At 57.9% G+C, this 15301-nt stretch overlaps 1 protein-coding gene across 1 annotated transcript; it reads right to left on the minus strand.

The window, feature by feature from the left end:
• Positions 1-521: 521 nt before the first annotated feature.
• MNT (MAX network transcriptional repressor) lies at positions 522-14892 on the minus strand. Its single transcript, XM_007937457.1, has 6 exons — positions 14820-14892; positions 8951-9530; positions 7863-7904; positions 7596-7707; positions 1478-1670; positions 522-1285 (listed from the first exon to the last, which is right to left on the minus strand). The coding sequence occupies exons 1-6, from the start codon at positions 14890-14892 to the stop codon at positions 522-524; spliced, it is 1764 nt and encodes a 587-aa protein (XP_007935648.1).
• Between the last annotated feature and the right edge of the window lie 409 nt (positions 14893-15301).

A 15301-nucleotide genomic window follows, 5' to 3' on the forward strand; every position in this document is an offset into this window, starting at 1 on the left:
AGAGCAGGGCCTCACATCCCAACCCCCAGCCTCCCCTTCCCCTGCAAGGCCTGGGAAGAGAACAGAGAAGGCTGAGGCTCGGGAGGTGGGCCAGGGCACTCAGCCACCTCACCAGACAGAGCAATAGCAGCAGCACAGGAAGGCGGGGAGGGCAGGGGAGAAGTCAGAGTGTGACGTCCACATCGCACTGATTGCAGGGGAGAGGGTGGGGAGGCAGGAACGGAAGTGGAGCTGGAGCTGGCACCAGGCTGGGCAGGCAGCACACTCACCAGCGTCTCTCATCAGTCATTTTATCAAGTCCTAGTGCAGAGGGGACCCCCATGCCCTATGCCCAGCTCCCTGGGGCAGCCCCTCTCTCCCCTGGCTCAGAGTCTTTGCACCCCCTTCCCCTAGGAGGCCTGGGGGTGGGTGTGGGTGGGAAGGGCCTGGGCAAGGCTGGAATGTGTGGAGCTGGTGGGTAGGAGAGTGGCGGACAAGACCCCCTCCCTGCCCCTGCTGGGGGCCTCTGAGTGGCTTCACCCTCAAGCCAGCTTCAGTGTGCTGACCGGGAAGGAGGGCATGGTGACCATGGTCACAGGGTTGAGCACTGTTTGGCCCACCAGCTGGGGGTGATGCACCACCTGGGCGCCCACAGCCGGCTTGGCCATGACAGTGGCTGGGGGCCCCAGCCCAGTGGTGCCGTTCACTTGCTGGTGCGAGAGGGTGTGGGCTATGTGACTGACCGCCACAGGCTGGCTCACCGCCACAGGCTGTGGATACAGGGGCAGCTGGGAGCCGAGGTGGGCCACATGGTTGAGGGTAGCGGGGTGCACTGTGATGTGGCCAATGGGGGATGTGGCAGGTGCCAGCTGCACAGCAGGACTGGGGGCCGAGGGGGCGATGTGGGCGATGTGCTTGCCACCCGGCCCCTGTAGAACGTGGTTCACAGTCTGGATGACTGAGGCGTGGGTGGTGGCCGTGTGCGCGATGACCGTGGAGCCTCCCCCAGCTGAGGCCACCAGGTGGGCCGGAGCTGGCACCAGTGTCTGGGCAGGGGCAGCCGGTGGGGGAGGAGGGGCTGGCAAAGTTGTCTTCTGTGGCTGCTGCTGCTGTACAGGGAGGTGGGCAGGAGACAGGGCCACGGGGTGGGAGTGAGGGTGCGGGTGGGGAGGTGGGGGCACAGGAGCGGTGCTGGGGGGTGGCAGGGCAGACTTTAGCAGCTCCGGTTGGGGCCGATGGCTCAGCTTAGGTGGGCCCAGGCCCGCCCTGTCCTCCTCCATATCCTCGTCTATGTTGTCCTCACCCTCTGTAGCAGGGGAGATACGGGAAGGGGACGACAGCAAGTAGGTCAGAAGGGCCTGGGAAGTGGGGTTGGAGGAACAGATGCCCCTGGGGGATCTCAGGATCATACGGGGTGGGAGGCAAAGGCGTGGCCAGGGAGGCTGGGAATCGGGGTGCACGGGGTTAACCTCTGAGCAGGGGCAGGTGCTACGCTCACCTGAGGCGGTGGAGGTGGAGGCCTGGTCGTCCTCGGGCTGGCCCGTCTGCCGCAGCACGCGGTCGATCTCCAGCACATCCATCCACTGGCTCAGCTCGTGCTTGAGCTCCGCCAGCCGCTGCTGGGTGGCGATCTTCTCCCGCGCCAGCCGCTCCATCTCGTGCTCGTACTCCTTCTCCTTCCTCTTCAGGGACTGCGGAACAGGGCGAGAGACGGTGAGCACACCCTGATCAGCAGCCTCAGCGCCCACAGCTACTACCCCCTCCTCCAGGTCACCTGACCCACAGGGACGGGTCTGTAGTAACCGTGAGGCCAGCTGGAGGGGGGCTACTGGAGACCACACCTGCAGCCCTGGAATGCACCCCGCTTTTCTATACCTGTACCTGAGTCACACTGATCAAGGAGCAATGGCTCTTGCGCGGCCTGACAGCACTGACTGGCTTCTAGGCCTTCCCAGAGGTTCCAGGCCGCCCCCTACATGACGCTCATATTGTCCTCTTCCCTAAGAACCTCAGGAGTGCTCCCTCATCCACAAGGCCACCCTCCCTCAGTTTCTCCAGGCCCTCAGGAGACCTCACCCCTTTTAGGCTGAGCCCCCCACAGGTGGGAGTGCCACACCTTCCAGACGTAAGGACTTGTCCTGCTTCCTGTTCACACCAGGCACGTGGCTGCTGCTGGGTGCTAGCGGGTTGATTTTTGACTCCCAGTGACCCTGTGTGACAGAGAACCATCGCCCCACAGGGTTTTCTAGGCCGTACTCTTTCCAGAAGCAGATCGCCAGGCTCTCGTCCTGCAGAGCCAGGGCTGCTGTTGGGGTCTGAACCACCAACTTTTCATTTAGCAGCTGAAGCCCTGACTGCTGCACCACCAGGGCCCCAGGAGAGGCTGCTCCAAAAGGCCAGCGCGTGTCCCAGCTCGCTCCTCACCACACCGGACACTTTCCTGGGCCTCCAGAACCTCCTGACTCTAACACTTCACTACACAACACTCTTAAAATCTCATCGACCTTCTGTTGTTGGCTGCTTCTTGGCCAAGGCTAGTCATGTTGTCTTGTCTGCCAGACAATGAGGACAGTCCTGTCCTTACTGCTAGGCTGGCTGTTCTCCAGCCCCTCTCCCCACCTGCTCCGGACCTCCTTGCCTCCAGGCTTGCACACAACCCTCTGGGTCAACTCACCAGCACGTCCTCATTTTTGTCTCTGAACTCCAACTGCAGACCCTCCTGCCTCACCCCTTCAGGTTTCATCTGCTCACCCTGTAAGACCACCCCTGAGGTCCCCATTTCTTCTACAGACCTTCCCACACACATCCTTACCACCTCCGTCCCCTTCCCTTAGAGCCCACATAGGTACCCACCACCCATGAGTAAAATATAACTGTCGTTGTTATGTGCTGTCAAGTCAGACCGACTCATAGAGACCCTCCTTGGGTTTTCCGAGGCGGTATCACTACGGAAGTAGATTGCCCAACCTTCCTTCCGAGGAGTGGCTGGTGGGTTTGAACTGCCAGCCTCCTGGTTAGCAGTCAAGTGCCTTAAGCACTATGCTACCAGAAAAAAAAAAAAAAACCACTGCCATCAAGTCAGGTCTGATTCCAAAATTTAACTGGAGAATGTTAAACTCTTCAACAGGAGCTCTGATGGTACACAGGTTAAAGCACTCAGCTGCTAACCAAAAGATTGGCAGTTTGAACCCATCAGCCACTCCACAGGAGAAAGATGAGGCAGTCAGCTTCCATAAAGATTTACAGCCTTGGAAACGTTATGAGGCAGTTCTGTTCTGTTCTAGGGTCACTCAATGGAATCGACTGGATGGCAGTGGGTTAGGTTTGGTTAGGGGTGTACATCCATTTAAATATTCCATTATGTGTATTTTGTCTCACCACTTCCACACACATGGCCCCTGTCCAATCTGGTCTGTAAAGGCAAGAACTATCTGATAGTTACTCTCTATCCCTCAACACTACTAGACACCGGACCGAGCTACACACAATAAGCACACTCACGCCAGCTAGGGAGCTCTGGGGGTGTAGTGCCTAAGGCACTTGACTGCTAACCAGAAGGCTGGTGGTTCAAACTCACCAGCCACTCCTTGGAAGGAAGGATGGGAAATCTACGTCCGGAAACCCAAGGAGGGGTCGCTATGAGTCGGGTCCGACGCGACAGCACATAACCACCACCACCACCAACGCCCCCAGCTAAAGAAATCAACCTGAGAGGACAGAAGCCGCTTCCTGTTGGTCCCCACCCTACCTGCCTCTATCCTGTGTCTCCCTTTCAGCCCAGAAGAGAATCACAGTAACCTGTTATACTTGGGTTTCTCCAGATTTCATTTCCCACCGGCAATTTTGCAATAGCCTTTCAGGATTATTTGCATACTTCTAAGCAGGGCCAGTCTTTAGCCACTTAACAACTAGGTCCAACTTCCCCAAACTCCCCTCCTGCAGCCCCAAACTCCCTACACGTCTCACCTCACAGGTGAAAGAGGCTTCAAGCCATCAGTGCCACTAACACATACGCGGATAGAGCTGTGCTCTGAACCTGGTGAAACCTGGTAGCACTGTTAGACTTCTGTCGTCTGCCACAAGCCACACACAGTCCCCTCTAACATCCTGCCTTTGAGTTTAACCCATGTTCCCCTCAATCTTTTCCAGGACGAGTTCGGGAAAGACCCTGCCCCACTACACGTGTGCGCATGCGCACGCACACAGACACGCCCCCTCTTGCTGACTTCTCAACTAGCTCTACCCTTGCAAGGCCAGGGCTGGACATGACATCCAAAGGGGACCAGAAAGCAGGGCCTGTGCCAAGTCAGCCCTCACCTGACCCTGGCTGCACAGGGGCTGCAAACAGCTGCCCTAACCGCTCTACCTGCTTGTAGAGTTTGTAGTCTACCAGCTTAGACTCCTAGGCCAGGGGGAGAGCATCAGAGGCCAAAGCCCCCTTTTCTCACCTTACACCAGTTCTCCACAGGTTTAGTTGTTGTTGGTGGTGGTGGTGTTGGGTGCAGTCGAGTCGTGTCTGACTCATAGCAACCCTATGCACAGCAGAACCCACAGGCTTAGAGATCTCTGGCAAGTTGTCCCCGGGTCTAACCTTAGTCCACATTGCTTCATCTTAAAGCTATTTCCTTTCTATGTCTATGTGGACACGCAGTTTGGAACCTGCCTACTTCCCCTCGTTTTTGTCTACTTCACTTTGACTTTTTGCAAACCCTGATCACCTCAAAGCCATCCTGGAGTCCAGTTAGAGGTACAGCATGTCCACGACTCCTGCTCTCAGCACACAGCCAGAGCTCTTAGTCCCCACGGCCCTGTGTGGGCTCACCAGAACCACCTTCTGACTATGCTCTAGCCCCTGCTGTCCCCCTCTCTGCTGGCAGCCCTCCTAACCACCCTGTACTTCTACACGTTCACCCTGCTCGGGGAAGCCGCCTGCACAGAGATCTCCGCCTTCCACTTGGCCACTTCACCTCAACTCATTCTTCAGCTCTTAGCGCAAGTGTCCTTTCCTCAGCAAAAATGTCCCTAAACTCCCCAGGACAGATCCTGTCGTCCCTATATACTCTAACGGCACAGTCCTCTGTACGTTTACTTGTTTATAATCTGCCACAAGACCCTAACTACAAACCTCCGAGGGCAGAGACCCACATTTTTTCTTTGCTCTCCAATGTATCTCAGGGGTCAGGCACACAAGGCCTAGCCAAACGGTACAAAAATGAAAATATTTAAATGGATGAGGTTGCGGATTTACAGAAAACCTTGTGACTCTACATACTGTTTCTATTTCCACCACCAAGGTCTGTAGGTAAAGGTTTATGCTCATCTATTTAACCTAAAAGTTGGTGGTTTGAACCCCACCAGTGGTGCTATATAAAATAATGGCCTGAAGACCTCCTTCCATAAAGACTACAGCCAAGAAAACCATCCTGCAGGGCAGTTCTGCTCTTTAACACAGGGCAAATATGAGCTGGCAACAAGTTTCAGGGTTTTTCCTTTTCCAGTTTCAGGGCAAGTACCTCTCGTGGAGAGCCTGGAGTCCACCCTGCTTCCTACTCATTCCAGTTCATTCTACTGATTCCACTGAGTCTACTTCTGATTTCAAATCCACCCATTATGCACGGCTCCCAAAGCATACATACCTCCCAAAGTATTTATCTATAAAGAGGAACTTCCAATTCCATCGCTCATGCATTGAATATACACTACTAAGTTAGTGTTTATTATAGTGTCGGGTGCTGTTTACATGAACAATCTGAGTTAAGCCTAACATCACTATAACAAAAATACTATTATTTTACTCCCACTTAGCCTTACTGTACAAAGGAGAAAATTGATACTCGGAGATGCCACAGTATGCGGACAGGAATATGATTTTAGGCAACATGACTGAAGGGCCAGTAAACTGTACCCAAGCCCCCACTCCTGCAAATACAATCCATAAATAGGCCTTCGCGACCTTTCTCAGCCTCCCTCAGCCCTCTCTGAAACCCATAGCCCCTCCCCCACCCAGCGCCAGGTTCAGTCCAGCCGCAAGCGACGCCCCGCCCCTCCAGTGCACGCGCGCACCCACGCGGACCTGGCTTTGCTGCGTCACTCTCTGCCGGCCGCACCCTCCTAGCGCGCGCTCTGAAGCTCCCGCCCCCCTCACTAGGCCCAACCAATCCGCGAGCCCAGACCCACCCTTCTAGGTGCCGGGAAGCCGCCTGGAAGCCTGCCAGTCCCGCCCCCTTGCCAAGGAGGGGAGGACGGAAGGGCGCACGGTCGCGGGAGGAGGGGGCGGGACCCGCTGGCTGGGAACAGTCGCGAAGCAGTGCCTCCGCCCGTCAACAAGTCGGGCTCCGGTTACTTCAGGGCTGTGACCCTGCAGCCGAGGCCGGGGGGGAGGGGTAGCGCCCCGCCGCTGGCTCCCAGCCCCGCCGGACCCTCCCTTGCTCAACTTTCCATAGGGGACTTCGAGGCTGCCCAGCCTTCCAAAGCTTTCCTAGAGGGCCGAAAGGGAGACCTGGCGCTGGCCCCGCCCCTTGCGGGCAGGGAGATGTAAGTTCCTCCCATTTCCCCCAACGGCTCCCCGTCTCCTCGGCAGCCGAGCGTGGCCGCCTTCCCCATCCCCCACAGTCTCTGCGGCACGCGGAACCCTCCACCCGTTTCCAAGGAAACCGAAACTCTGGACCTTCATGGTAACTGTCTTATCTGGCAGGAGCCCCCCCTCCACTACTGCAGACGGGGAGCCAATGTCCAAAGGGAGGGGACACTCTGCCAGGAGCACCCCCTAAAAAACAACTAGGAAGGGCTTTTTTAACCCAAGCAGAAAGAAAGCAAATTTTAAGGTTCCGTGACTCTGGGTCTATTTATCACCCAGTAGAACGCAAGACGCCCTAACCCTCCAGTTTGAGCCGTTCCCCTCCAGCCCCCCCCCCAATCTCGGTTCGGCACCTCAACGTGCTGACCAAGAGAATCTATCCCCCTAGGGTAAAAGTGAGGTGCTTCACTCACGAGCCGTGGTGTGACGGGGTGTGGCCTGAGACCAAGCCCTGGGGGTCCCCATAGAGCTCGGTAAAAAACACCCCCACGTCGTGCCAACAGCTTAACCAGCGACAGACACTGGCAGGAATGGGTTCCTGCCCGGGCACTGCGGGCAGGGCGGAGGCGCCGGGGCCTGCTCCACGCATTTCTCACCCCGGCGGGTACATTAATGCGGGTAGAACACGGTCCAAGCACCGGGTTTTACACTGAGCCAGGCTGCATTGCGCGCCCTCCTCGGGTCCCGGGGACGCCAAGGCTCCGGGGAATGTGCAGATGGTGGGGGCCTGATAGAGCAGCCCCGCTGCGGAGGTGGAGAAGAGGCTGCCGCCTGCCGCCCTCCCCCGCGCGCACGCGCGCGCTCTTCCTCCTGCCTCCTCCCCGGGCAGGGAGCCCCGCTGACGTCAACCGGGCCATGTGCTCAGCGCCCGCGTGGAGGCGGGTGGGGGAGCGGTAGAGGGGAGCGGTAGGACGGGGCGGGGCGGGGACGCAGCCAAGGAAGGAGCGCTGTTGGAGGTGGGGAGGAAGCTGGCCTGGAGGCTGCTGCCGCCACCAAGGCCTGCCCTCCTCTTCCTGGCCCTGCTTTTCTCCCCCCATACCTGGATATACCGCAGCGCCGTCCGGAGCACGCTCAGATTCGATGTCTTCTTGTCGTCCACATTGGGGATGTTGCGCTTCAAGGTCTCAAAGCACTCCTTCAGATGGGCCCTCCTGGGGAGAGGGAGCTAGCTCAGGTCAGCCAGAGCCCGAGGGGGCGAGGCCTGGGGATGGGGAAAGGAAGGCCCAAGGGGTGCTGTGGGGGCCACCAGGGGCTAAGCAAGTCCCAGGATGAAACGGGGCAGGGCCACAGTCACACACACACACACCTGTTCTTCTCCAATTTGTTGTGGACTTCTCTGGTGCCGATCCTGAAACCCAGACAGATGGGGAAACTCAGGGAGGCAGGCCCTATTAGGTGGCCTTCCTTCCCCCACCCTCACCCCCCAAGTGCCACAGGCTATTTGTCCCCAAGGAGCTCTGGCGGCTCAGTGGTTAAAGCATTTGGCTGCTAACCAAAAAGGTCACCAGTTTGAACTCATCAGCTGCTCCTCAGCAGAACCATGAGGCAGTCTACTTCCATGTAGATTTACAGTTTTGGAAACTCTATGGGGCAGTTATACTCTGTCCTATAGGGGTCATTATGAGTCAGTCGACTGGATGGCAGCTGTTGTTGTTAGGTGCCGAGGAGTCGTTTCCGACTCATAGCGACCCCATGCACAGCAGAACGAAACACTGCCCGAGCCTGCGCCAGCTCCATGATCCCTGCTACACTTGAGCCCATCATGGCAGCCACCGTGTCAATTCATCTCGTTGAAGGCCTCCCCCTCTTTCGTCGACCCTCCACCCTACCAAGCATGACATCCTTCTCCAGAGAATGGTCCCTTCTTACAACATGACCAAAGTAGGTAAGAAGAAGTCTGGCCATTCTCGCTTCCAAGGAGTATTTCAGGTGTACTTCCTCCAGGAATGGCAGTAGGTTTGGGGTTTTGGGGGGTTTATTTGTTCCCAACTTTCTCTCTCTTTAAAAGCAGCCAAGGGAGATGGTGACCTGTTCCCTGTGTACTCCCTGGGGGGCATGTCTATGTTCATAATCCACCACCTCTTTAGGCCTCAATCTCCCCCCCCAGCTGCAGTGAAGCAGCTCACTGACACAGCCCTCACCCCGGAGGCCCATAATCCAATGCCCTGCCCAAAGGCCTGAAAACGCAACCCAGAAGCCTGAGAATGACAGAGGGCAATGCCGTTCCCAGGTGGGGATGGACACAGTGAGAACGTGTCCCAATAGAAGAGGGTCCTTCCGGGCTGCGGAGGTAGGGCAGGTCTCTGAAGGGCTAGCTGGCAGGTCCCTTTCACGCACAGCCTAGGAGATAGTTCTCTCTATCCACCAGCCCCCACGCTGCCCCACCTCACTCACCCCCCTGGCCTCTTCTTTTGTTCGCTGGATTTGACTTCTTCAGCAGGTGCCAACTTTAGGGTCCCAAGCGTGGGTGGGGGTGGCTGCTGAGGGGCCAGCTGGGGCTGGACTCCAGGGTGTGGTGCTATGGTCAGGATGGGTGTGGGGAGGGGCTGCAAGGGTTTGGGGCTACCAGTGGGCGGAATGGTGGTCTTCGAGTCCGGCAGTAGGGGGGCAGGAGTGGGCACGTGTGGCCTGGTAGACAGAGGGGCAGGCTCCTTAATGCTGAGTCCAGGGGGGCTGACCAGGGCTGGCTGGCGAGGCACCAGGGGCAGAGACTGAGCTGTGGGGGGCAGTGGTGGAGGCGGGGGTAGTGGCTGCGGGGAGTTGGTCACTACAGGGATGGGGATAACAGTCAGTGGGGTGGGGGGGGGAAGTGGGGGCGGGGGTGCCGGTGGGGGTGCCGGAGGAGAAAGAGGCAGGGGTGGTGCCTCAATGCGGGGTTCCTCCAGCGGCAGGGCATGGGCCAACCTGGCCAGACTGCTAGCCTTCTTCTGCTCCTGCTCCCGCTCGCGCTCCAAGCGAAGCCGCTCCTGCTCCTCTATGCAGAGAGAACACAAGGAAGGTCTAAGCAGGCCACTGGTCCAGGGCCCCAGCTTCCCTCCTCCTCTCGACCTGTCCAGTCAGTGCTCAGTGATGCCCCAGCCTGGGACTCCATAAATACCCATCCATATCCAATGGGCCAAACCCAGCTGGGACACAGCAGTGAACAAATAATGCAGCCCTGTGGAGAGCTGACGGGGGTGGGGTGGGGGTGGGGGTAACAATCTCGGCTGTGGTGGGGCCAGGACAGAAGGCTGTGGGAACACAGAGCACTAACTGTCAAGAGGATGTGGACGCTGACAGCCTGAAGGCTAAGGGGTTAGGCAGGTAACAAGCAGGAAGGGTCGAGAGCAACAGGGCTGTGAGGGGATTAGGGTGAGAGAGGAGGCTTGAGAGGTGGGCAGACGCCACTGGGCGGAGGCTGCGACAGATCAGACCTCTGACTGCTGAGTCTGAATATATGGCCGCCTGGAATGTCTTCAACATCACTCCCCAAGGACCTTCTACAAGGCAAGCAATACCTTCATTTCACAGGTGAAATAACTGAAGTTCAGAAAGGCAAAGTGATTTGTTGAGGTCACACAGCAAGTCACAGATAAAACTAAGGCTAGACCCAGCCAGGTCTCTTGACATCTGGTCCCATGCCCTGTACTTGCTGGGCCAACATATGCTGACTAGGTGTCTCCTCACACACATTCACATTGTGCCCCCCCGGAATCTCACAAGAATGCCATGCCACAGGCAGGGCAGGGACAGCACCTCATTTCTCAGATGAGGAAACTAGGCCCAGGACAGCCAATGTCCAGCAAAGGCCCCAAAGCCAGTGGTTCCTCAGGTACCACACAACAAACAATTCTCCCTGTCCTCTCTCCACACCAAAACTAGAAAGGTTATATATATATTATAGGCAGGCAGAAAGGAAAGCTGGGCTCTTCACAGAGGTTGAGCAATGTGCTCAGGCAACCTCGTTCCCATCCCTTCAGCATCTCTGCTGCAAGCCCAGCAGGAAAGTGAGGTATGCCTGGGAGCAGGCAGCAAGCAGGAAAGGGGCGAGAGTGCCCCTCCTGACCCCCAGGCCCCTCTCCATCTCCAGAAGGCTCTACTCACCCTGTCCTCCCAGGCCCGCTTCAGGGCTGGGCTGAAGAGTGGTTTCAGCACCACCCCTAACCCCACCCCGTTCCCTACCACCACTACCACCCCGCCAGGGAGCCGGCTGGACAAGCAGCCCTCCCTTCCTGCCCTGGATACACCACAAGGCTGACTAACACAGCTGACAGCACAGGCCAGGGGACACACCCCAAACATGCCACCCCACTCAGGGCGCGGCTAAGTCTGCCCTAGGGAGGAGAGAGCATCAACCCCCTACATTTCTTTCTGGTTCTGGGGCCCCAGAAAACCTCAGGCCTCAGGGCCCTTTGGCCAATCAACTATTTCAAGTGGGAGCCAGGCTAGCTCCAGGCCCCTCCCTCTTCAGCAGAGGAGAAGAGGCAAAGGAGGAAGTAGAGGGGGAAGTGTGAGAGGGGAAGCACTGAGTGGTTTCCCAGCAGCCAAAGTTCAGGAGCTGGGCTCAGTCAGTAGGGGCCTCTTCCGCCTTTCCCTTGCCCTTCAGGAAGGGGAGATGCCAGGCCTGCAGGAACAAGGAGGCCTTGCTCTCTCGGGCCTCTCCCCACCAGACTGGCTTAGGTTACAGCTCCAGAGAAAACCAGGCCTCTGTGCTCCAGCCTTCTACAAACTATGCCGAAGGAAGAAGCCTACAGAGGTCCAGCCATGAGCCCTTCTCAGGCTCATCTGGGGACATCTCCATCCACTCTTCCTCCCCTGCAAGACAAGGAAGGTCCCCTAGTTCAGGGCCCAGCACAGCCCCCACCTGGTAAATCCTTGGATTTATCAGGAGCTGAAATCTCACCAGTTCTGGGGCCAGTGTTCACTCTCCACACGGAGGACCAACAGAGCCCCAAAGGCCGGCACCTGGTGGGCCCAGATGGAAGGCAAACCCCATGTCCCCAGATTTTAAAGCAACTCCAAAGCTCACCAGGCAGATGATAACCTCCTTCTTACCTACTGACTCTCTTCCAGAGCCAAGTGCCAAGAAGGGCCCAGGTAGATAGCAAAACTCTTGTCACAACTGAACCAGCACGGAGAAGCTGGATTGGTGATAAAGAACATTAGATACCTTAACTCAGCTTTGTCCACCAAAGCTTCAAGGCCACTGCTCCCCCACCCCCAGCTTTGCCTCATCCCCTCCCCTCCCAGCAGTGGAGGTTGGGGGGGGAGCAAAGAGGGGTGAGAAAATGGGAGGGGGGCTCCCCTAGGAGCAGTCTCTGTTTAGATTCTTTAAAACAACGCCCTGCTGCACCCGTGGGTGCGCCCCCGTCTCACACACACACACCCTGGCACCTTCCCTGGGCCCTGTGCAGTTTGCCCCCAGAGAGTATGTTCAGGGCCAAAGGTCAGGGGCTGAGGAGTCCATGACAAGAGTCCCAAAGCTGGGTGGGGATTCTCCCCTTCTAGGGGCTAACAGGTAGCATGGCGAATAAGGTAGGGTGGACTCAGTCAGGAGCCTCTGAACATTGCTGCCAGCTCCCTCCATTTACACCACCTGCAAGAATGCTGGGAATGGCCAGGCCTGGCCCGCCTGCTGACCACCAGGGTTCACTGGGCCTGTCCTCTCTCCTTTGCACATATACACACATGTGCACACACATCCCCAGGCGCATCATGTGAGCAAACTGGATGGACGAGGTCAGGAAGCTGACCCATGGAGGTCGGGGGGGGGGGGGGGGATGGCCATAAGAGCCCTGTGCAGAGGTGGTCCCTTGGGAAGTACCCCGGGAAGCAGCTCTGGGCAGCATGTTTACTTGTCACTCCCTCCTCTCCCATCCTTCCCACTCCAAGTCAGGGAACAGAACCTCAAGAATTTTGGAGGTTAAATGGCTGAGGCCAGGTATGGCCATCTGTAATGTGAGTTTTTGGAGTAGATTGGTTTTCCTGATCTAACTCATCCCCTAAACCTCCTTGTCCAACCACCAAGAATCTGGGACTGGGCAACTGAACTTTGGTAATGTCATGGGAGGGAGATGTATGGAGCATGGTTCTGCCACTCCTTAGGGGAGAATCTTTCCAAGGTTCCTTCACCGTGGGGCACAGATCGTCCCTGTCCTGGCTATCTGTCAGCTCTGGACTTACTTATTTAGGAAAAGGGGAGAGGGATGACAGTGAGGTTCTTCTCTCTTCCCCATTAATAGCCAACCAATGAGTGTCCCAAGACAATAGCTGGGTCAATCCCACTAACCCCTCGGACAGTACCTGGTACACAGTATGGACCACAATACGTACTCTTGTATGAACTGTGTAGACAATCTTTCCGAATCTTGTGCATAATCCTCCCCCCACCTCTGGCCCCCTGTACAGGGACTTTCGGCCCCCACCAGCACTATCCACCTTACTCTGTACCCCAAAGACAAGAAGGAGGGGTGTGTGGGCAGATGTCCCAGCCCATCAATTCTGCAAAACCCAAGCATCACGGTTTTCCCTATCTCAAGTGACTCCTGACCTTGAGAAGCAGGTCGGCCCGACTAGGCCCGGGGACCCGCAACTCCCCCGCCCCTTGTCCCCTGCGCTCCATGGCCCCCCCTCCGCCCGTCGCCTCAGCGGCGGCTGTACACGCTGCAGGCGCGCGCACGCGCGCACGCACACACACAACACACACTACTACCTCCTGGATGACTCATCACTGAAGCAACAATAGGCAGAGAAAGGAAACGAGGACGAAGCACTCGCTCCACCACCGCCAACCTCGCCAAAGGGTTTAGGGGGTAAGAGGGAGAAGGAGTCCCTGGCTATTGCTCACAAGCCGTTTCTAGGCTGATGCCCTCATAGCAGCCTGGAAAACGAGCCTCCCCCAACCCCCATTCCTGCAGCACCGTGAAAGCCCGGGACCACCACCAAGGGCACGCAGGGACAGGAGGCATTTGAAACCTTTTTCTCTTCTTCCCTCTCACGAAGGAACGCCAAAGTTTGTCCCCTACTGACTAACTCATCCCACAATGTAGCCCCAGGGGTTGTCAGGGGATTCTGGTGAGAACGTCAGTGGGAAGATGTGAGCTTTAAATGTCTTCTCGCCCTGCGATTCTGAAGGTTTCCCTCACTCGAGGATAAAAACCACAGGAGGTTCGGAGGGAGAACCGACAGGTGAGTTCGGCTTGTCTTTCTCAGGGCAAAGGCTCTCTCAGAAAGATGCCCAGCAGCCAGGGCCCGGGCCCAACCCCGAGCAGGGCCCCCAGCCAGCCCCGCCCAGGCCCCGCCCCTGGCCGAGCGCGAGGCAGCTAGAATGGGCCGGGCCACGCCGTCCCCAGCGGGAGTGTCCCCCGTGCACGTGGTCGGGGGCGGGGCACGTCCACGTCACCACCCGGTGTAACCAACAGGCTTGGAACGGAGACACACGCAACATTCCAACCCTGAGCGGGTTTGGAACGCGCAGACACGCCACATTCCACACCAGCTAAAGCGGGGCGCAGTGAAGGGGAACCGGAGGCCATCCCCCCAGCAACCCGCGGTCTGCTGGCAGGCACCCAATCAGCCCGGCTCTCACCCAAACCCAGACGCAAGACCCAGCCCAGCCCTGGGAGGCGGGGTCAGGCGGGGCTGGCCAGGATCATAAGACACGCGATGTCATTTCATTCTGCAAAGGCCGCCTCCGCCCCAAGCGGCGCGTAGATCTGCCGGGAGCGCCCCCCACACCATTCTCCAGGGCCAGGGAAGCCGGAGAGCTGTTCCGCGTAGAGTAATTCCCACCCTCACTCCGTTACACACACGCCCACTCGTGTGCACTACACGCACGCTCGTGTACACGTCCGTTCATCTGCTCTCCCTTAGCCTCAATCACACTTCCCCCCTGCACACACGCACGCACACGCGGATCTGCCACCCCCTGGCAACACCAACCCCCGCTCAGGCTCATACACCCTCAGCACCACCAAGAGAGTCTCTGGCCCACGCGAAAGGACCCCCCCCCCGACATACACATACACGGAAAGTGAAAAAGGGATGTCAGGTAGCTGGGGTGGCGCCCGCAGGAGTCGGGCCCCTCACTGCATGTTAATGAATTCACCAATTAATTTACCGCCCACATCTCTCCGGGAGGCGGCTATTGCAGGGAGCTGTGCGCTGCCCGGCTTCGCAGGCCGCGGGAGAGGTGGTGTCTTGCCCGCGGTTTTGTTGAGTTTGGGGGCCAGGGCCGCTCACCTCCCCTTCCCCAGTACCCCGGGGTCTCAGCCCGGCCGCTCACCACGTGCTCTCTGTTGTTGCTGCGCTTGCCATTCCAGGAAGCGGGCCGCCTCCAGTAGCGTCTCTATGCTCATCGCGCCGAGAGCTGCCGGGGGTGCGCCGGGGCCGAGGCTGCGGCCCGCGAGCTGGGCACAGGTCAGGCTGGCGAGCAGGCAGGAGGGAGTGATCACCTCCGGGGGGCGACAGGGCTGGGCGGCGCAGTGCACTCCGCAGGGAAGAACAGGGGAGCACGGGGAGAAAAGTCAATGTCGCCCAAAATATGTGCAAAATATAAATTAGCAAATTGAAAAAAAAAATTGATGCAAAAAAAAAAAAAAAAAAACTGGCACGGCCTCCTTCCCCTCCCTCTTCCTCCCTTCAGATGCCTCCCGCCCCGCAGCCCCCGGGAGTCCCGCCGACAAGAAAGGGCTTTGCAACAAGATGGCGAGGAGGCACCGACACACACAACAAGGGAAGGAGCCGCGCTGCCCCCGGCCGCCGCCC

Source organism: Orycteropus afer, unplaced genomic scaffold, assembly GCF_000298275.1.
Source record: "Orycteropus afer afer isolate SDZICR_OR568_19922 unplaced genomic scaffold, OryAfe1.0 scaffold00042, whole genome shotgun sequence".
Classification (NCBI taxonomy): Eukaryota; Metazoa; Chordata; class Mammalia; order Tubulidentata; family Orycteropodidae; genus Orycteropus; species Orycteropus afer.

Bases quoted from the DNA above. Each gene is read 5' to 3' on its own strand.
- MNT (XM_007937457.1), bottom strand. From the start codon at position 14,892: ATGAGCATAGAGACGCTACTGGAGGCGGCCCGCTTCCTGGAATGGCAA. The intron at 7,905-8,950 runs GTGAGTGAGGTG...TCTGGGTTTCAG, and splicing joins CAAAAGAAGAGGCCAGGGGG to GATCGGCACCAGAGAAGTCC. The intron at 1,286-1,477 runs GTGAGCGTAGCA...CCCCTGCTACAG, and splicing joins CTCCACCTCCACCGCCTCAG to AGGGTGAGGACAACATAGAC.